This window comes from Tiliqua scincoides, chromosome 3, assembly GCF_035046505.1.
Source record: "Tiliqua scincoides isolate rTilSci1 chromosome 3, rTilSci1.hap2, whole genome shotgun sequence".
Classification (NCBI taxonomy): Eukaryota; Metazoa; Chordata; class Lepidosauria; order Squamata; family Scincidae; genus Tiliqua; species Tiliqua scincoides.
The window spans coordinates 165,591,778-165,614,460 of NC_089823.1; the positions used below are offsets into that span (position 1 = coordinate 165,591,778).

The window sequence follows — 22,683 nt, forward strand, 5'->3', positions numbered from 1 at the left end:
CCCCCTCCACCCTCTCCGGCCAAAGCAGGGTAGCCAGCCAGGGGCCCCCCGGCCGGCCACGCAGCCAGCCTGGAGCCTGGCCGCAACGACGTCTTGTACAGCCCGCCCCGTCGGGGGACATGATGTGTGTATAGATATTTTTACAGAGTAAGTTATGCAGGCGCAGTGCGAGGAAGCGCAGCAGAATCAGCCTCTCCAGCTCCCACCTGGCCTTCCCCTGGTTTATTTTCTCCCCCCCCTCAATTCTTCCCCCCCACCCTGAATTTGGAAATAAAGGTGGCCATCTATCTAAGCCCCCCCACCCAGGTCAGTCTACTGAAGGTCAAAGAAACTGCTCAAAGAGCCAAGGGACTGTGGGGTGCGAGCTGACCCTGACCTGAGCAGTCTGCAAGTTCACCTGCAAGACTGTCCCATTGAAATCGCCCCCCAGGGACTTCCAGCCACAGTCATCCCAGCACTGAGTAGGAGGTAAGTCCCATGGAACTCAGGACCCAATCCTATCCCATTTTCCAGTGCCAGTGCAGCCCTGCCAAGGGTTTGTGCACTGCATTCTGTGGCTGGGAGGCCTCTTCAAGGTATAGGAACATTTGCTCCCTTACCTCCAGGCTGCATTGGAAAGTTGGACAGGACTGGGCCCTCAGTAGGGCTGACTTTCCAAGAAACAGGCCTACCAACTTGTGTAGGTAATAGAATTCTAGTACTCCTAACGCTGCAATCTTATGCACCCTTACCTGGGAGTAAGCCCCATTGACTAAAATGGAACTTACTTCTGAGTGGCCATGCACAGGATTGGGCTGTAAGAGTTACTGTTCCCATGTATAGTCATTTGGGAGTAGGCTCCATTAAATTCAATGGGACTTACTTCTGAGTAAACAGAATGTGCTGCACCTGATTTGTGCGTATGCGAGTGTAAAACTTTAAGCCTGCAATTCTGTGCAGGCTTGCCTGAGAATCAGTCACATCATTTTTTAGTTTGCAGTTTTAAACTTAGTTTTAGTGTGATTATAGTTAACCCTTCCCCCCTCTTCAGGATTGGTTTCGGCTCATTAGGTGATAACACTAGACCACAGCACTCAGCCCAAAAAGCCCGAAGCTTATAGTTCAATATGGATTCCAGCCGTGAAAGCCTTAGCATGTTGAAACACATCCGGGTTTAAGCCATTTCTGCCAATGTTGCATATACGCAACAGGGACCAAATGTGTACACCTGTGGGTCAGGCAAAAATGGATTTAAGTTCTGAGAAAGATTAGATAAGATTTGGCTGCCCTGAACCAGAAGGAAACTGAGTTCAGTGGGACTTACTATCTACTAACTGTACTCAAATGACAGCCTTGTTTTTCAGAAGAATTTATTCTCCAGTCACATCCAGATCCTACACACATCTTTGGAAGTACTTAGGCTTAAGAGGGGTGGGAATTGCTTAAACTTAAGGTGGCTGCTTTTATTTTCTAGATACCCTGCCTCCTCCCACCACCACCCCCTTCTCTTGCCCCTAACAATCAAGATTTATTACTGTTTTTTGTATATGGGTCACCAACTCCAGCTCAGCCACTTTGTATATAGGAAATTACAGATTTTTGTGATGTATATTTCTAGTGTAAAAAAAAAAAAAAGCAAAATTCTTTTCTCCTTTATTTTGGGTTTGAATGGTTTCAATTATCTTCTTGTCTCTTTGAATTGTTTTTTTTTTTCCTTTTCCCCCTTCAAAAAAGAGTGGGGGGAAGAATTGCAACACTTGATTTTTGGTTGGCTTCAAGCTCTTACAGTTGGAAAGACTTTGTATAAAATCAATAAATTATTTAACAAGCTTCTCCTTGGGAAAAATTTCAGCCTTTGGATGCTGGTGGAGTGATTGCTGCTTTCTGGATCTTTGGAGTTTCCTCTCTTCATGCTTCTTAACAGGAGATTTCAACTCCCACCCTTCTTTTTAAAGGGACAGTCAACTGGGTCAGTTTCTTTCTGCACATTCAAAACAACCAGAGCCAGCTCTGATATGGTGAAAGACGAACAAGAATGCCTGTTGAAGAAGCATGCATTTAACTCCTGGACTGATCTGAATTGGGAACAGGGTGCAGTTACTTAGACTTCTAGCTATGCGTTTATTCAGAAGTGCCATTGACTTCAGTGGAGCATTTTTCCAAGTAAGGCTGCTGTCTGCATTTCTTTTCATTAATGGGAGTTTCACCATTGATTTCAATGGGACATGTGATTGTACCTGGGTTCAGTTTTACGGCTGAACCATCTGTGTCCACTGTACACAGATTGCTCAGCACCTGCATTGAATGGCTTGTGTGAATAAATGCACCAGGAACAGACTAACAGTGATGATAGCTGAATACGCAGATGTACCCAAGTACAGTGCAACATTTGTCCTGCAGATCCTACAGATACACAGATCATTTCAAGGTTGGCAACTTTTTCTAACAACCTGTCAACCAGTGCGACATGCAGAGATGCTGGCCCAGATCTGATGCTCTGACCACCTGCCCTCCCCCCATGTGCGCACACAAGCAGGCACCAGCACAAACATTGTGGGAAACGCTCCCCCCAGTGAGGCCTGATTCACAGATTTTAAAACCTTTCATGTGTAGTAACTCTGTGAAAAGAACAGAGTAGAGACAGTAACATCTGACCCAGACCTGTAGTCAGGATTGTAGAGGAGGGTGGGTGGCTATTTTTTCAGGGTGGGCAATTATGTTTATATATATATATATATATGTTACATAACAATTATGTGTATGTGTATATATATATATATATATATATATATATATATATATATATATATATATATATATATATATATATATGTTACATATATAACATATGTTATATAACAATTATGTTTTACACACACACACACACACACACACACACACACACACACACACGCAAGGGTAGGCAAACTGCTAACTTAGGGTGGGCAAAGCTCACCCTGGCCCCCCCCAGCTACTGCCCTGAGCTGACCTGGTATAATCAAGCTTTCCGGCTGTGATTTGCATGGAGATAGGCAGTCCTTTTCACCCCTTGTGCTTGTGTAAATCACCATTCAAATACTTCAGCAGAAAGAAAACATTAAAATGTAGTAAATTTAGAGAGATGGTGGTACTAGGGCCACTCCAATTGGCCGGGTGCGAAAGAAGGGGTTCAGGGTTCTTGAACTGGGCCTTACTATGGAGGCTGTTGACGATGCCACTCATAACTTAGGATGTTGGGGACCATGGCAACTGTGGAATATCTTGCTCATTTCATGGTTGTTGAAAGTTCATGAGTCCAGAGGTGGAGGACTATGCAAGCCCTTCCTTAGCCATGTAAATCTGAATAGCTAACATGTAAATTTCTAGTTTGGGTCCCTCTGCAACTGCCAGTAAGCCTCTGCTGAAACTGAAGGCACTGACAGAGATCAGGAGATGCATTTTTACAAGTGATTTGAAAATTGAATATCATCCACAAAACTTTGATGACATCACTATTTTATCACTTTGATGATATCCACTGCTTGACATAGCTGTTTACAAGTGCTGCGCAAGGTTGTTTCAGTGTCCTCCTTCAGCTGTTGTGGGAGAGGCCATCCTCCCACCCTGCCTCATTCAGAAGTCCCCAGATCTGGGCTCATAAACATGGATGAACAATGCAATATCCGTTCAAAAATGAAAGAAAGAAAAAGGGTATGACATGTGATCTTAAGCCTAGCTTTCTTCATGGTTTTCTAAAGGTTAACTGGATGTCGGCCACTTCAAAACTATGCACAATGCACAAATAGTGTGAGAGAAGCCAAAAGGCAGTACTAGCATCAGTTGTGGAAAATCCTCATAGAAAATGCATTCAGGAAACCAGGAGCCAGCAGTGTCTTGCTGTTGCAGGCAGGGGAAGGACAACCCACTTCTGTCCACTCTTCGGTGAAGCAAGGACCTTTGCAATCACTGAGACTAACTCCCAAGAGAAGGAATTAGAGGCAGGGTACAAGTTGGCTGGGGCATCATTTCAATGGAGACAGAAGATCATCCAAGACATTTTAGTGTCCAAAGCAGAACATGGAAATGACACTGGCCAGATGGTTATAAAAAAACAATAATCTACAATTTGCTGTTCTTTATGGTATGACAAAATCTGGCCCCTCACCCTGACTAATATGGTCAGGCTGATTCTCAGTGGGAGTGTTTGCACAAGGGGATACAGGCCTTTCTGCGCAGTTGAAAACCATGTCTTGGATATATGCCTCGCAAGACGAATGCCTCGCGCAACGAAAAACTCGCAAGACGAAAGCGTTTTGTGATTTTTTTGGTGACTCGCAAGATGAATTTTTCTATGGCCATGCTTCACAAGATGAATTTTTTTCCTTTTTTTTGGTTTGTTTTAAATCGCACTTCGCAAGACGAAAATTTCACAAAACGAAACGACTCACGTAACGAATTAATTTCGTCTTGCGAGGCACGTGCAAGGCATGTGCAAAAAAAAGGAAAAAAATTCGTCTTGCGAAGCACGGTCATAGAAAAATTTGTCTTGCGAGTCACCAAAAAAATCACAACACGCTTTCATCTTGCGAGTTTGTTTTTCATTGCGCGAGGCATTCGTCTTGCGAGGCATCACTGCATCTTTGATCAGCCAAAGTATTAGGAAACTGCCTTTCCAAACAGCCACCATCCTCCTCCTTCCAAGCAAGACATTTTTTGCACTTGGCCTGCTTACCTAGTACACAGACCTATTTAAATTTCCATCAATAATGTTGCATGCATAGAGCCATAGAGCCGGTACACTGGCCAGTAACATAGCTGCTCTTGAGGAAAAAGAGCATGTGGTCTGAAACATGTGCTTGTGGTGGTGGCAGGACTCTTTGATAAGAGTCTTCTATAAGTCCTTTTGTAAATAGCACCCTAACTAGTTGGCTGTATTCTGCCTGCTAATTCCAGTATCGAATTAGGCCACATAAGGAAGATAGGATGGGGACATACAAAACTTCTTTAGCCTCTCTGTGGTGTTTAGAAGCTTGGGCTGCTCTCATGGTACTTTTCCGTCTGATTGGAAGGATTCTCCTTTGCTATGTCTTGATGCCTCAGGCTTGCTGAGAACTTTTGTTCTTGCCTGAAAGAGTTTGAAACTCTTGAAAACAGAATCTGGATCCATCCTCCCTCTCTGTAGCTAAGGGTTAAAAGCCTTCAGGATTATAGGCATATAAATCAACCTCCCTTAAACCCAACTTGGCTTCTCTTAACATCTTGCAGTCAACCTGTGACATAATGAGGGAGGGATAAAGATTGGCTATTCTCAGTCTTTTCCATCTGTGTTAGTTTTGGACCCAGATATCTGGCAGTTATTCCAGACTCACTGATAGAGACAGTATGAGAGTCTGGTCCTGTGTTACGCCAAGCAAAAGCTCTTAACATCAGACAAAAGGAGCAGCTAAAGGACCCTTTGAAATGCTCCAAGGCTGGCATTCACAAAATATTCATTCAATCATCATTTCACTGAAGTATATTTCTAGAATGAGCGGGCAAGAAAGTAGCCTTGCTCTGTGGCCCTTTACACTGTGCTTGCACCTCCTGTGTCCAATGTGCATTATATATCTGATTTAAATCTTCCACTTTCTCTTGTGCATTAACAATATTTCAGAATATTTTTAATGGGTTTTGGCTTTGGGAGAAAAAGTCTCTTCAGTGCTGGGCCTTCAAGTTGTGCTCCCCAGGAATTCATTTCTACTGTGAGAAGCTCTAACCACCCCCCAAAATCATGTCCCTTTCCAAGAAGCTGTGTTTTCTCATCCCAAATATGTCATCGTCGCCCCCCCCCCCCAAAAAAAACCTGCCCGAGCAAGTGGTCATATGATGTCAACTGGCACACACACAACTGAAGCTGCTTTGGAGTACTCAGATGCCCACAATGATGTATCCTGCAGTGTAAATAATTGCACAATATTGGTGGAAACTGCCCTGACACATCTTATTTTAAAAGGGGGGGGGGAGCTTAGATGTAATGAGGAGGGAAAGGCACTCTGTGCATGCACAGAAGCCATTCTTATATTTAGTGCTGAAGCCTAGCAATAAAAATAGACTTCAGACCCTAAATTAAAATAAAATCCCGTACAAGCTAGAAAATGCTTTACTCTCCCATTTGGTTCTTATTGACAGTTCATATTCCCCTGACAGAAGCAAGCCCTGACACTATTTACACTGAAGTAATCCCATTGATTTCAGCAGGAAAGCAGTGAAAAGTTGCTGTTGAATAAAGCTGCAGAGTGCAACTTCAAGGCCTCTGAAGATATCTTGAATCACTGGCGTGTGTGTGAAGAGTATATGCAGAGGTTATACACTCTGTTAAAGAGTTTTCAATCAGAAATTTCAGCATGAATCCTTGTAACTGAAAGTGTAACCTTTCAGCGAAGTTTGCAAGCACAAAGATTCACAGTTCCTCAGTGCCTTCCTTTTCTAAGTAAATTTAATCCGATTAGCTGAAACAGAGACAAGAGAGAGGAAAGGGAATTTTTCAATCCCACATTCCCACAGTTGGTTGTAAACATAGAGCTCAAGTAGACCTTGCAAAAGAGAAGACTCAAACCAGAGCCCACACTTTTCAGTGCCCCCAAAGAGGAATATCCAAGAGCACAATCCTCAGCCTGCCTACTCAGAAGTAAGTCCCATTCTAGTCAGTGGATTTGGTTCCCAGGTCAGTGTGGCTAGGATTGCAGCCTCAGGCTCCAGTCCTATCCACACTTTCCTGGGAGTAAGCCCCATTGATTCGAATGGGACTTACTTCTGAGTAGACACGCCTAGGCTCGGGCTCTCCTGCCTTCTCCCTGTGACTCTTCCCACACGATTGGGATGCCCCTCTTGCGGAACTCCTGGCGACCTGCTGCTGAGACGCCGTGCAGGGCAGGCGAGAGAACTCCCCTCCCTGCCCAGGATGGACGGGCGATTGCTCTTGGCGAGGCTGGCTGCGAGACCTGTCGCTGGAGACAGTGGGGACTCGGCCTGTCCTGTTCCAAGCGGGGGGGGGGGGAAGGTCGCCTGCCAGCCCAAGAACTTCCCCGGACGCCTGCGGTTTCCTGCTGCCTGCTTAGCCAGCCAGAGCCGCAGTGGGCTGGCGGAGGACGATCGATGGAGCCTGCCGCCGGTGCCAGCGCAGAGAGGGGAGGGAGGAGCCTTGGAGCGGGGCGCCGGCTCTGCGCTGGGCTTCTGGCCGTCCTCCTGGGCTCCTCCCTCCGGCTCCTGCGTCCTTCCTCTCCTCCGTTTCCCCGGGCTGGGCTCTCGCCCGTGCAAAACAGCAGCAGGGACAGCCTGCTTGCTGGCCCCTGGAGTGAAGTGAGCTGCACCTGTTGAATTCCTGCCCATCATGGAGCCGCTCAGGGCATGCAGCTGGGGAAAGGGGGGGAGAAGCCTTCCTTCTGAACGTGAAAAGCACTTGAGTCCCCCCAAAGGCAGAGCTGAGCCAAGGAGACTCTGTCTGACCAGTGGCGTAGCCCGAGGGGGTGCGCAGCACTAAGTTTTGGAGGGAGCCTCACCGCAGCGCGCAAGGGGCCCCTGCCCTTCGGAGACATTCCGGGAGGCGGACAAAAACAGAGGCGAATGCCGGGCTCCCTCCCAAGGGGAAGGGCCCCTTGCACGCTGCGGTGAGGCCCCCTGCAAAACTTAGTGCTCTGCACGCCCTCTAGCTACGCCACTGGGTCTGACAAGCGGCAGAAGTCTCTGAAGGGCCCAAGAAGAACTCCAGGCTGCAGGTGCAGCTTCAAGGGGCCCCCCCTTCCTCACCCACCCCGGCTGCCGCCTTCTAAAGCCCAAGGAGGTGGGTTGCGCAGGTGCCCTCCGGACTGAGCTCCACTTGGGAGCAGGAACTGGGGCTGCAGTCCTATCCACACTTACTTACCTGGGGAAAAGCCCCATAGACTACAATGGGACTTACTTCTGAGTACACGTGCAAAGGATTGGGCTGTACGATTTCAGACGGGGTCGTAGCCAGGAGAGAGGCTGGCTGGCCGGCCGGCTGGCTTGCCACCCTCTTTGGGGAAAGAAAGACACCTCTTCGTACCAAGCATTTAAAAAACGGAAGTTGCGAAGTGTGTCGGGTCTGTGGCACAGAACCAGAGTGAGGGTGCAGAGGTGGAGAGGGGGGCACGAGGAGGGCAGCAGGGTGCACTTCGGGGGAAGGGCGAGCATGGGAAAAGTGCCTTCCTTCCTTCCTTCTAGTAGTCCCAGGGGCCCGGCACTCAGGGTAGATGCCTTAGCCTTCGATCCCATGAAGGCTTAGCTCTCCTCCCCTGGGACCCCCTCTTGCTCGCACACATTTCCCTGTGGGGCACGGGGACAGGAAACCCCAATGAGGTGGGGGCGTGTCCAGTTATAGGGTCAACTCATTCACGGATTTCGGGCGAGCAATACCTCTCCACTCAGCACCGAAGGGGATTTGGAAGTCAGGAGCCCCCGGCGAGCGGCAGGGCAAGCCCAGCAGCCGCCGTGAAGCCCAGCCACAGAGGAGCCGTCAGTCCCTCCTCGGGAACTTGTGAATGAAAACACCCGATCTCCGAGGAATTTGCTCCTGACAGGATCGTGCGCTTAGCATCGCAGCCATCATTTCGTAGGTGGCTGCAAGTGAGACTGACAGCCCATCCTATGCGTGTCTACTCAGAAGTACGTCCAACTGAGTTCAATGGAACCTACTCCCGGGTAAGTGTGGATAGGATAGCAGTCTCAGACTTCAATCCTATGCACATTTTCCTGAAAGCAAGACCCATTGGCGACGCTAGGATTTACTTCTGAGTAGACAAGCATAGGATTATGCTCTTTACAAACCCCAATACAGAAATGCTGCGATTTATTTCATTGTTCGTAAGTGACTGGTGACCTGGGTCGTCATCCCATTGCGTTCACACGGACAGCACCATCCCAGGCACAGCATTACCTGGGAGTAAGCCTCGTCGAACCCGGTGAGGCTTCTCAGGAAATACACAGAGGATCGCTCCCTTCCTAGGGTGCAACAGCCCAATCCTAATCGTGTCTACTCAGAAGTAAACCCCTTTATGGTCAATAGGTCTTACTCTCAGGAAAATGCGGATAGGATTGGGCTCTCAGTTCCTTTCAACTAGAACGGAACCCAACCTGCTAAGGCAGCGTGCAAAAAGGATTGATGCTTTCTCACGACACGTGGGTCAGAGATTCAGGTTGAAACCCTCTGCACCCTTTCCTGGGAGTAAGTCTCACTGCTCACGATGAGAGACACTTTGAGTAGACCTTCATATGGTTGTGTGCTGACAGCTTGTGAAGGACGCGTTTCTGTTCTCCAAGAAGCCTATTTGGGATCAGACAGAGAATGGAAAGTCCAGTAGCCAAAGGGGCAACAATAGCAGTCTTGAATAAATGCCTGTCGCCTCTGGAAGTGGAACTTCGTGCACCAGAGAATGCCCCTGCCTGGTGCTGCTGCCGAGCCAATGCGCTTACGGAAAGATGTGGCAGGTCGTTTCTAACCTAACTTAAACGAGACATGTACAAGTAGCTAGGCTTTTAGATAAAAAAAACTTGGCAGGAGCTTCAATTGAAGGGGCTGCTGCTTTAGGGCACAATCCTATGCATACTTTCCTGGGAGTAAGTCCTAATGAACATTATGGGCCTTACTTCTGAGTAGACATGTCTAGGATTAGGCCCTGTCTCCCACTCTACAACTGGAGAACGTTCCCTCCCACCCCACCCCTATTCTAACGTCAAGAAAGACACGCGACTGGTTTTAATAGGGGGTGGGGGGCTTGTGCCAAGCGATCGCTGGTTCACACGTGCACTTACGACACACTTACGAATGGCAGCTGGGTATGTGACGTGACTTTATTGCAAGGGTGTGATCATTGCAGTGGTCCCTTCACACGTGCCGTTCATTACTGGTTGGACACGCCGACCAGGCAGGGTGAACCTGGTGCGTTCATTCATAGCAGCTGCTGGGGTTTTCTGGGCACAAGAACCAAGGGGGAGGGGGTCTTCGGTGGTCTCGGGATACGGGTTTTGTACACTCGCAGTTCTCTTAGATCCGTAGACTCCCCCCCCCCCACCCCGGGGGATCTATTCTTGAAAAGGTGTCTGATGAGGGCAGGGTGGGATACGGATCTCATCAGGGTGACATTCCCAAATGCCGTCGAGTTTCCTAGAGCAAGCCAGCCACAGACCCCTCCCCCACTCTGAACACGTGTTGAAGAGGGAAGGAAGATTCAGACCAACTTCCCAGAGCCTGTGATCCGAGCACCTTGCAATGACTCCTTTGCAAGCTCCTTGAAACACCGAAGCGTGCGGATGGCGGAACACGTGTGCAGATGCGTGTCTAACACCCTGGGTTGTTCGTTCCATGACAACCGAACAACACACGTGTTGTTCTTGCCGATGCCCAGGCCCTGTAGGGTGCCATTCCAAAACGTGTGGAGCAGTTGGTACCTTTGAGCGAGGGGCGGGGCAAGGAGAAGTTTTCGCCAGTGCAACTTTTCCCCAAACACAGCCCAAGCCTAGTATGCTTACTCAAGAGTCAGTCCTACTGTGTTCAAGGGGGGTAAGCATGCTCAGCGTTCTTGTAGCCTGAAGGAGGGCTTGAGCTGCAGCTAGTTTGATGGGTGCACACGGATATTCCGGGCACCCAGACTGAAGAAGGAGCCACCCAGACGCCTGGGGACATTCTGACAAGGTTGGGGGGGGGGGCCGAGACGAGCTGGAACTGTCTTCTGTGCCACAGAGCGGCTGGACTGCCTCCCTGGTTTCAGCCTTGTCCGGCCTCCTCCACTCCACCTCGAACCTGATTCCCCCGGTTGTCCATCGAAGGCTAAGCCAGACTCAAGAGTGGGCTAGAAGTTAAAACCGCAGCCGGTCCCCAAAAGCGTTGCATTCCTGAGGTCATCCAAGCGACGTGAAGCTAAACGTGTTTGCTTGGCAGAGTCCATAGGAGAGGGCGCACTCCGGCGCCATCCCGCTCTGTGCAAATTGTACTCCCCTCGGGGCGCTGCCCTCTCATTTGTGGAAAGCTCGCTCGCTAAGGGCACAACCCTATGCACTTCTACTCCGAAGTAAGTTCTACTGTGTTCAATCGGGCTTACTCTCAGGAAAGTGTGGACAGGATTGCAGCCCCAAAGCCCAACCCTAGGTTTATATTCAACTGTAGTCAATGGGGCTTACTCCCAGGAAAGTGTGGCTAGGCTTGGAGCCTGAGGTTGCAACAATGACCTGGGAACCAGATCCATTGACTAGAATGGGACTTACTTCTGAGTAGGCATACCTAGGATTGGGCTCTTGGATACTACGGAGAAGTTCCATTGTAGTCAATGTGGCTTATTCCCAGGTAAGTGTGGATAGGATTGGGGCCCAAGTTCCTTCTTCCAAACCAGTGGGCTTTGGAGGGGGAGAATGAGGCTGTGGACCCGATCCCTTACGTCGTCATTCACCTCGGTGACGTTGACTTCACGGAGACACCGTCACTTTCTCGGACTGTGACTCGGACCCTGAAGCAGCAAAACGAGATCAGACGTGACGGTGCAGCCCTCGACTCCCCCTTGGCACCCAAGTGGGTCCCAGCCCGATTCTTCTTCGTTCATTCGAGGCAAGACTTAGTTCCCCCCCCCCCCCCGTTTTCCTTTTCAAAGGCCTGATGCAGCCCAGCGCTGGGAGCTCTGAGACGGTGATCAAGACACGAGTGCCTCTGAGCATGTGCAGAGTAACTCCCTCGGGTCTTTTGGAGGAGAGGCGGATTAAAAGGTCGATAACTCCCCCCCTCCGCATCTGGTACCGGAACCCAGCTGGCTTTCCGGGTCAGCTTGAGCCCCAGCAGCTGAGGAATTCCGCTCTGCCTCCCCCATCTCATCACACCCCAAGGAAGACACTGAGAAAGGCGTTGCCACCAGGATCAGTTTTATTGCTTGAGAACCAGAACGCTCCTTGCCCGGGAGCGCGCAGAAGACACACCATCTCCCCCTCTCCGCCACGGGGCTGCATCCTGAGCCGCGTCCCGGGGCCTCCAGTGACCCCAACCTGGAGGAGGAGGAAGCAAGGCTGGTCTGGGTCAGGCGCCCAGCCCTCGGGGTTCTCAGCAGCCCAATTCTAGCCACACCTTCCTGGAAGTAACCACCTCCGATGGGGCTTACTTCCGAGTAGACACGCACAGGATGGGGCTGCGATTTCTCCCCGCTGCAGCCTCCTCCGCCTCCCCTCCCGGCCCGGGTAGTGTTCTAAATGAAATCGATGAGGGGCCTCCCCCCCCCGCTTGTGTTTCATCAACAGACTCGCTAAACACCTTTTAATGCTGTACTTAGCGGGGGGAGGTTGAAGGGCCAAGGAGGGAAAGCCTCTCAGCAGTGGCGTAGCCGGAGGGGGAGCAAAGCACGAAGTTTTGCAGGGAGCCTCACCGCAAGGTCCCCCTCCCCGCCTCCGTTTTGCTCCCCACGCCTGGAACGGAGAGGGGAAGGGCCCCTTGCAAAACTTAGTGCTTTGATCCCCTTTGGCTACGCTACTGGCTCTCAGCCCCACCGGCGCGGAGATTTACAGACCCCCCCCCAGCCATCCCCTCCCCTCGCTACAGTCAAGGATTGCTGCTACCTGCCGGGGGTCTGCCTCTGCCTCCAAGTCTCTCAGATGGAGTACTTGGCACCGACCAGGGAAGGGAGACTCTATTTACACCGTGGGCTGGCCAAACACGGTGGACGATCCCGCGCTCTGGAGTAGGAACCGCATCTCCCAAGTGCATCAGCTTACACGTGTGCTGGAATTCACACGATGTTTGATGTATGGGAGGGTGGGGGTCCTGCATGAAAGCTCCCAGCTGCTGAATCCCCTCAAGTCTGGGGGCTGATCTCTGCGTCGTCGTCGTCCCTAATCCACGCAGCTGCTCCTACCCCTCCACTGAGACTGCCTCCTACTCACAGCACCCAAGCCCGGTCCTAGGCATTAGTTACTCGGAAGCAAGTTCCACTGAGTTCTCAACGTGGGTTGTAGTCTAGAGCTACAGCCAGACTTGCCTCGGAGTAACGCCGCTTGAGTTGTCAACCCGAAGTCCAATCAGTCGGACTTACTACCGAATGAACAAGCCCCCCAACCCCAGTGGATCTGAGTGGCTTGGAAGTGACAGGCAAGGGGTTGCAAGCTGGGGGCTACCTCCCTGGTTCCCCCCATTAGCTCCCTATTTAAGCTCATGATTCTTTTTTTAGGGGGGGGTCACATCTCACAGAAAGTAACATCACCCTAAAGTGGACAGCTATTTTGGGGTTGGGGGAAAAGGCTATTTTTCTTCTTCTGAAAGCAGGAAAGACAAAACAGTTTATAATTATAAATTATTTCTATATCTGTGTATATATATATCTCTATACACACTCACATACAAATATATAAATATATACACGTATGTATAGAAAGCAGCTGTTGCTGTGTGATTCGGAAAAAAAACAAACCATGGAACATGGCAGTATTGTAAATAACATGAGAAAAACAAAAACGAAAAGTCTATAAAAATGGGGGGAACGAAACACAGAATCTTCCACCCTTTTGAGCCTGACTCTCCCCGCCCGGCTCCACGCTTAAAAAAAAATTACAAGCACAATCAATCTTGGTCAACAAATAACAATATAGCATCAGGATTTCTGTACAAGGCAACGTAGGAAGCCCCAACTTTCCTGTACGCTGGAGAAGGGCGAAGAAAAGGAGCTTAGGCTGCTACCCTATGCACATTTACTAGGGAGTAAGCCCCACTGCCGACAGTGGGGTTTACTTCTGATTAAACATGCGGAGGATCAATCACTTAATGCTGATTATATATAAGATAGATAGATAGATAGATATAGTTTCACATTGACAAACTGTAAAAAAAAATACACACAAACAACAACAACAACAACATCAACAACAACAACCCCAAAGCACAGTGAAGTCTAAAAAACACAGGACGTTGGGGACAACTAGAGGGGTTTGGTCTTTGGCAACCGGACTGTGTGGCATTGAATACACATCTTCATATAAAAATAAAATCCCACATTTGATGTCACAGGAATATACAAGACGGTGAGGTATGAGAGGTTGGTTGATTGGTTGATCTCGAGACTAGAGTCCAGATGCCCAAGAAGAGAGTGTGTGATGATCAACAGCCTAACACAATTATTTTTGTTTCCCCTAACAACAGAATGAACGTGGCACGCAGAACTTTGAAGGATGAACAGAGCAGTCGCTTGATGTGGGTGGGCAGCGATGGGATGGACCTGGAGGCCTCCCTCCTCTTCCTCGCTACAAGACGCTTTCCCGAAAGATCTTCTCGTTCCGGAGGCATCTTTTCCCTGTCGCAGAAGTGATTGGCAGCTGTTGGATTGGGTTTGTTTGGGCCAAAAAAGGAACTAAAAAAAGCCCCCCCCCAAAGAAATGGGGGGAGGAGGAAGGGAGGGAAGAGAGAGGAAGGGTGTGGGAGAAATACGAATGCAGGGAGGGCAGGTGGGGGGGAGGAGATAAGAAGAAAATCTAAGGTGATATTTACCACCACATCACTGCACGACACAACACTTGTGCACATTGGCAATAGGTTTACCTGCCCCAGTGGCTATTCGAAAGGACAGGAACACGGGCTGCAGTCAGGAAGGGGAGAGAAGGAGAGAGAGAAAGAGGAGCAAATGGTTAGAAGGTGGAGCCCTCCCAGCAGGCAACACAAGGCACACAGACAGCCAAGGATGGACAGTTGCAGCACTGGGGCAGTTATGGATGTCAGCTCTGGGGCAGAGCCCCTGGCTAGCTCTCCAACTATCTCCCAGGGAGACAGGGCCAAATCACCCACTTTCCCTGGTGCCAGTCCCCTGCACTCACTGGGGCGTAAAGATGCCTGGGGTGGGAAGCCTCACGCTGCCACTACCCTCAATTCAGGATGAGGACTCTATAGGATTCCCTTCAGAGTCAAGGGGCTTTGGATGGTCTTACACGGGGCAACACTCCTCAGGAGGAAGTTCCATGGAACTGGCTTCAGCAGCAGCCCTGTGCACACTTACCCAGAACAATGAGACTTGCTTCCAAGCATGTAGGCTGTGGGGTTGCCCTGTCCAAGTATTTACTTAAAAGCCAGGGCTGTGGAGTCCCGTGGCATTCACTGCTAGGCCAGGGTGTGCAGAATGGTGCTCTCAAAGCTATACAGCTCAGTGGGGCAAACAACAAAAATGAGTCCCAAGTCGGCCTTAGGTGGCGTGAATGGCACCGCCAGCCAGGATGGAAGAAATTTGTGACCCATTCAGAAAAGACAGCTGACACCGTAGCACATCCTTGTAGCACATTTTTGAGACCCCAGAAGCCTCTCCACCATCTGGCCTCTAGGCAAACCTCTCTCTCCAAATTTCAAGGTGTGCCACTGAGTAAGCCTTACTGACAACTTCAACAGATGGGTGTTTTCCCAGATTGTTCTACTTCCTACTACGTGTTGGTCTGTTTGTTTCCCTGGGATCCCTCTTCCTCTGCAGGTTCCTTGGAGGCCTTCATTCATTCCACTTTCCAGTCCAAGCCTAGGCATGGTTTCCCATTGGGAAGTCCTCCTGTGTTTCATGGGACTTCCAAGAAAACATGCCCAGGACTACAGTGCCTCAGATCTCACAGCAAGGCCCCTCTCCAAGAAACCCCCTCACCCACCTCTAAGGTCCATGCATGCAGCCAGCAGAACTGAACAAGGTTACCTTGTGGTCCCCCATGCAGACGTTTGGTCCAATATGGTCATACACCACTTGCTTCTCATCATTCTCGGACTAAGGAAGAAAACATAAAACAAGACTTGAGTCAATTAGGTCACTTTTTGGAAAACATTTGCACCAAGATCTGAAGCATTTTGGCAAGGTGAATGGCATCTAAAGGGGACTGTTATTTGTCCCCTTCACCCTACCCTAAATCAATTAAAAGTAGAAGATCTCACAAATAACATCTCAGGCTTGATCCACAGGATGATTATGTGGATTTTAAGGTTATTACTTTATCCACAATAGGGTGAAAATCACTGGGCAAGTGCCACATATTTGCAGAGATCTCAAAGACTTGCCCCTGGGAATACAGTACAGTTGCAGTATGTGCCCGTCTAGGGGCTTAAGAACCTTTGCTGTGCTTAGTAGCATCAAGGGGAAACCTGATTGCATCTGAATTCTGTGCTCTCAGAACAATCCCCCACTGTGTTGGGTGGGCTTATTCCCTAGTAAGTGTGCATATGAATGCAGCTACCATTTTCCCAAAGGGTTAAGGGGCGGGAAATCTTTAAGCCATTTTTGCCCAGCCTACAGGTGTACACATTTCGTCCCTGTTGTGTATATGCAATGTTATATGGCTTATGCACAAATGGCTTAAGTGCTTCTCACCTAACTTTCACTAGGTAAAGCAATTTAGTTTTGCTTATTCACACCAAGCCCCAATAACTTACTGTGATAGAGTTCACAGCCAAAATCAAGTACATTTAAGTCCTGTTCGCTTGAATGAAATTGAGCATTTGTTTCACCCATTCCCATTAAAACCCAAGAGAATTTAAACATGCTTGATTTAAGCTGAATCGTGCCTATCAGCAGTGTTCACATAGACAAGGGTTACCACTTCCAGAGGGGGAGCTCTGTTAATCCATTGTAAAAAAAGCAACAGTCTTCTGGCAGCTTAAAGACTAATACATTTATTGTAGAAGAAGCTTTGGGGATCAGAGCCCAATTCATCTGCTGCATAAAGTGTAAGGGTGCAGTCTCTGTAAGCGGATGTCTACAAACTGAAGCAACTACTAATCAATTCACTTGCTTGGCTTTCATTGGCTGATTAATTAACCAATAACAATAAATATGTCAGTATCTGAGTGCAAGAGATTATGCCCTCTTATTAATGACAATAGATTTTGCTGCTATACACACTTATCCAAGAGTCCGTTCTATTGAACTAAGTGGGATTTAGTGCTGTTAAAATGTACAGGATTGAGTTGTAAGGCTGAAGTCCTAAGCATACTTACAAGAGACTAAGGGTCCAATCCCATCCTACTTTCTAGTGCTGATGGAACCACCATGCAGCCCCAAGGTAAGGAAATATTTGTGTGTTCTCTATGTTTTCTGTCTCTATGCCTGTTCCCCCACTGGGAGATGCTGCACACACTCCATTGGCACAGCTGCATCAGTGCTGGAAAACTGGATAGGACTGGGCCCTAAATCTCATTGAACTCAATGGAACTTACTTCTAAGGAGACCTAGCTAGGCCAGGGATATTATCAATGCCTCCTGTTATAACCAGATTTATGTAGCAGGAAATGTCACATCATAATCAGATGCATGTTTACTTGGGAGTAAATCTATTTGACCCCATAGGGCTTACTTCTGAGTAAACATCTATAGGATTGTAGTGTAGGGCTGAAATCCCTTGTGCATGTACATGGGAGTATGAGCAATTAAGCACAGTGGAACTTATGGTACAGAATTTTGCTGACAAAACTCACTTTCCAGCCAGCTAAAAGAGGAGTGTTCAATGCAATCTATTTATTTTAGATATTTATACACCACCTTTCTGTCACAAATAGTGTCCATTTGCTTAAACTGACAGATGTACTCTTAGGCCATTTTCAGTACTGCTGCCTGTGCTGAAAACACTTGTCAGTCTCCACGGTGTTTAGACTCATATTTTTAATCCATGATTAAATGCCTTAATCGATTAGCCATACTGATAAAGTGATTAATGCTTTCAGCTATAATCCTATTGCCAGATTTGGTATCAACCCTCTTTAGATGTAATTAGGGTTAGCTGCTGTGCAAAGCTAAAAATACTGAGGAAAGATACAAGTTAAAACTGGATCAAATTCAAAAGGAATGTGTGTGGGGGGGGGGGGAAACTGTATGTTGTCATCTATGGAATTATTTTCAATGCTAAAAATCCCAATTTTATTTGGGATTGATTTGATTTCACTGCTATTGACTTTCAACCCAACAAGCTTAGGACTGCAGCTTCAGAATGAAAATAGGAACCATTAAAATCAATGGGAGTTTTGCCATTGACTTAAATGGAATTTTGGATTTTTAGACACACAGCTCTCAAAGGATCACTGACTGTTTTTTAATCCAACTCTATGAATTATTTCCATGCTTGCAGTATATTCCCTTTATCTTCTCTTCTTCAAACAAATAATGAAATTGACACAGCTTTTGCAATTGCATCGACCATCCCATCACTGACCCTCTGCTTTGTTTATCTAGCATAATGACCCTTCTAAAGCAATCACTTTGGGGAGGGGGGAACTGACTTGCAATTTCTCAGGATGGTTAAACTGCAGGATAATTAAATCAGGAACCCACACCCCAGATCTTTCATACATACATACATGCACACAACCGCAGCTGCGCTTGCAAATAGTTTTCCATTCTCATTTATTTCAGATGAAAAAACAGTCAAGCTTTTCTTCATCTGTAATCAGTCAAGTTTGACTGGGCAAGAACTTTATATATAAACAGTTGCATTTGGGACTATAATGTTAAAACTGAATTATCTTTAATGCAGTAAGGAAGCTTAAGGTCATATTTGCTTTCTAGCATGCTTGCCTAGGAATATATATATCTATATCTACACACACCCCTTCACACACACACACAAAATCCTAACCTTCTGCATTGTATGCGTGAACACTTTCCAATATTTCAAGCTCATAATGCCACCGGCATCGGAAGTGGAGATACATTCATCAAAAGCGACTTGATAATTTACAAAGGCAGCATCAAATTGTGGATTTTCAAGTGCATAATCTTTAGACAGATAAACAAATTACAGCAGCACGCGAACAGAAACACGCTCCACTCAGCTGAGCATTCATTACGCCATGCTCTCAGGCAGTTCTGTGACTCCCGAACAGCGGGCAACCTTTGGTGTGTTAGGGCTCAGCAAGCATAAAATAACATGCTGGGGAGGTAACCGACCATAGCATGATAAATGAGGTTGTGCTAAAGCTGTTTACAGCCCCATGTCTGTACAATCTGTAAGGCCTAGTGTGCAGAGCCTGGCGTGCTGGGCTCTCTGCTAATTTGGGCACAGCTGAAAAAACCTTCACCCGATACAACAAAGGAGCCCAAATCTGCAGGACTAAATTTGGGTTCTTTTGGAAATATTACTTCTACTACTTTTAAACAGCACTTTTTAAAAAGGCCGAATGCTTTATAATTATGTTTGTCCTCATAAATCAGTCTGAGAGGCAGGCCACTATTACAGATAGGGAACTGAGGCTCAGAGACAGGAACCTGACCATAAGGTTGATGACTGTTTCCTGACAAGCCTCTTGTGCTTTTAACAGCTTGCCCACCCCCATTCTTGCTAAAGTGTAGCAGGTGAAATTTCTTCTAGATGTAGAAGAGGTTAAAATGTAAAAAGGTTTAGGTTATATTTCTGCCAATCCCATAGAGTGAAAGGTATAGGAGCCCCACAAGCAGAAGTTGGCTACCCTATTTACCACACAATAGGTTCCAAATTGCTCTGTGAGATTATTTTGCAGCTGTAGTTATGTCTTAGATATGTCTGACAGACTAATATTCAAATACCACACAGGGAAATTCTGAAGTTTTCTTCAATAACCTATATATAGCTTTTACAGCTACTGGAATCTTCAAGATGGTGAAGAGAGCAACCCAGGGATATACCACCAGGCATTTAAAGCCATAGGATTTTATTCACAGTTCACTTTTTAATAAAGGGCTTTACAATTTTATTTTCCTTTTCCTCCTCACAACAAGGTGGGTTACTAGTATTCCTACTTCACAGATGAGGAACTGAGGCACAAAGATACTGCCTTGTCCAAAGTTGTATGAGAGCTTCACAGCAGAGGTGGAATTTGGCTCCAAAGTGTCAAGCCCAACTTTCTATCCTCTGGTCGATAAGGAACTTCATATCAATAGAGCACGATAAATGCATTTCAGCTCTTTTCCTCTGTGAAGGCTAGTTCATGTGCTAAAAAATCATTCATCAGTGCACAACTGATCCAGTGAACTATGTGGCACAGAGGTTGTATCAGTGTTTGTCATGTGCCCAAAATGCTGGTCAGTGCTCAATAAGGTTTTTTGGTACACTTATCTAATACATGAATCTCTTACATTTCTGAATTTAATTCAATAATATTCTTTTTTATTGTTGGTTTATTGTATTTTTTGCCTTGTATTTTATGTCTTTTGTAAGCTGCCTTGGGTGCCCTATTTGGGGGGGGGGGCAGGATTAAAATCTCTTAAATAATGAATAAAATAGAGCAGTGGTTCTCAAACATTTAGCACCAGAACCCACCTTTTAAAATGAGAATCTGTCAGGACCCACCAGAAGTGACATCATCAAGCAGGAAAATTAACAATCCTAGGCTGAACCCTATCCACCCTTACCAAGGAGTAAGTCCAATTTACTATCATTGTTAAAAACATATACATAGTAGCCTGTTAAAAGGCTGTTACAGATCTGCAACATTTCCCCAAATGCAGTCATGTACCATGGTAGTGTAAAGTCTAATATATTAAAAATAAAATATTGAAATGAATGGGGACCCACCTGAAATTGGTTTGCGACCCACCTAGTGGGTCCCAACCCACAGTTTGAGAAACATTGAAATAGAGTGCTTACTGTGCAATTTTATGCATGTCTACTCAGATGTAAGTCCATTGTGTTCAATGGGACATACTCCCAGGTAAGTTTGTATATTGCACAAGTATGATTGTAGCCTTAGAAAACAGTTTAGTTATGTGGCCAACAGCTACACACAATGATTTCATTGCCCACCATTGTCTTCTACACATTCCACTTACAGGATTAACCCAGAAGCTTCACTGCATCCCTGCACAGTTTTCAGCTGGACTCCAAATTCTAATGAATCATTTTGATTCATATGAAAAATGGTTTGAACTACAGTCAGAAAAAAAGCATAGATGATGATCTCCTTGATACTGCTTTGACCAGAGGAAAAAAGAGACACCTGAAAACTGCCATCATTTTATCAATAATTAGGCTATACTAGGAACTTGGGAATGCTAGACAAATGGCAGGTTGGTGCATGAGGATTCCTCAGAATGTCTGTTCTTTTGTTTCCAGGCATTTTCTTGCACATTGTCCTGAACAACATGTGATTTTTCAAGCACTGGGCAAAAATTATGATGTCCATGCTTAATTTAGCTTGGGAAAATGCCAAAGCCCCAAACATGGTAGTCTTTCCTTATAAGGAAGGTGTTTCAGCCCTCTGGTCATTTTGGCTTCTCTCCTTTGTAAACATCTAAATCTTTGTCTGCCATCTAAATAACAGAAAATTACAATACTGGAGGCAGAATGCTTAATAATACTATGATTCCTGCAAAACAAGAGAAGGAAATTAAAGTGTACAATACGTAAAATGTAAAGACAATAATGCTTAGCATTTGTATAATGCTAACGTTTTCTGAGTGTGCAAAGTGCTTCATGTGTATTATTTTGATGCAGTCCTTAAAACAACTCTGTAAGTATTATCATCCCTATTTTGCAGCTGGAGAGCTGTGGCTGAGAGACAAATACCCCAAGAGAGGCAGGTAGCAGTGTGACTCACAGCATGTGCATATTGGACAGTGCCAAGATATAAGGGTGGAGATTGTTGTGTGAATGGAGTGTCTCACATTCTCTGTGAACATGAAAGCAGCACTCTGCCATATCCAGTCAACATAATTCCTTCCCAACCTGTTAGCTAGTTGTTGCTTATAGCTTGGCAAGGCCCCAGGACCTGCCTTCATGGGCCTACAGCAGGAGGAAAAAAAACACATCAGAAAAGAATAATGGGAAGGCATCTGTGCTTTGTCCATGGCCCTGTCAAATCAGGCTCATGAATGGAACATTGAAATAAAGGAAATTAACTCTAAGTTAATTAATTAAAATGCAGTACAACCTCATTTATTTGACTAGCTTGGGGAACATTCAAAATGTCTGGATAATACACAGAAGTGCTATGTATATAGGACTACATTGACACGGCGTTCTATGGAGCACACACAATGTATGAATTCAGATAAGGAGACCCAGATATCCCAAGATCACTTAACAAAGTCTTAAATAATTGAGAGATTTAAACCCCTCCAGATATTGTGGGTCACTTTTCTGAGAGTGTACATGCAGTATTTGCATTCCATGGTTCTGTCTACATATTTGGACAGAGAATGGCCCCCTAATCAAACAAATAGGTGCTTTGGCAAATAACCCTCAAGGAGTGACTGTTCAGCAAGCAACTAACAAATGGAAGTACCTTTTGCAATCTCTAATGGTCATGGATGAAGCATATCAGGTGAGGCAAATTATGATTCTGATTTCAGTATTTGACAATCACTGAATTTTATTAAGAATGACCAGACAGTTAAAGGAAAATAAAAAATAAGTGGTTTATGTGACTATAAAGAACAGGCGTTCATCTCAGATAATCTAAAATGCCTGTCTGTCTGTCTAAAATAGGCTAAAATGGGCTCCCAGGTAAGTATGCCTGTCTAAAATAGGCTATTTTGATCATTGATGTGACTACAAAAACCTGTTAGAACCCCCCCTCTCTCACTCATATGCACATGGATTTGCAGCAATATATGCAGTTTTTCTAATTTATTCCATGTGAAAAATGAGAGGGGTACAGCATGAATTGGGTTTGCACATGGAAAAGGTCATTTGGGTCATGGGAAGGAACAATGCATGAACTGGTGACTTCTAATTTCAACAGGGAGGTAATACTTAGCCCCTCCCAGGATAAGACCTTGAATTAAC

General features: G+C 46.5%; 1 protein-coding gene across 3 annotated transcripts in view; it reads right to left on the bottom strand.

Moving 5' to 3' along the window:
- Positions 1 to 11,851: 11,851 nt before the first annotated feature.
- The window catches only part of INPP5A (inositol polyphosphate-5-phosphatase A), a 311,939-nt gene continuing 301,107 nt past the window's right edge, over positions 11,852 to 22,683 (bottom strand). Inside the window, exons 14-16 of one of the 3 annotated variants that reach the window (XM_066619882.1) lie at positions 15,636 to 15,704; positions 14,513 to 14,549; positions 11,852 to 14,267 (exon numbers count right to left, since the gene is read on the bottom strand). In XM_066619882.1, coding sequence (XP_066475979.1) covers positions 14,218 to 14,267; positions 14,513 to 14,549; positions 15,636 to 15,704 — 156 coding nt within the window. In that variant the 3' untranslated portion in view covers positions 11,852 to 14,217. Of the gene's footprint in view, positions 14,268 to 14,461; positions 14,550 to 15,635; positions 15,705 to 21,612; positions 21,679 to 22,683 lie in introns of those variants that run through there. The other 2 variants (XM_066619883.1, XM_066619884.1) reach the window with 2 other exon arrangements.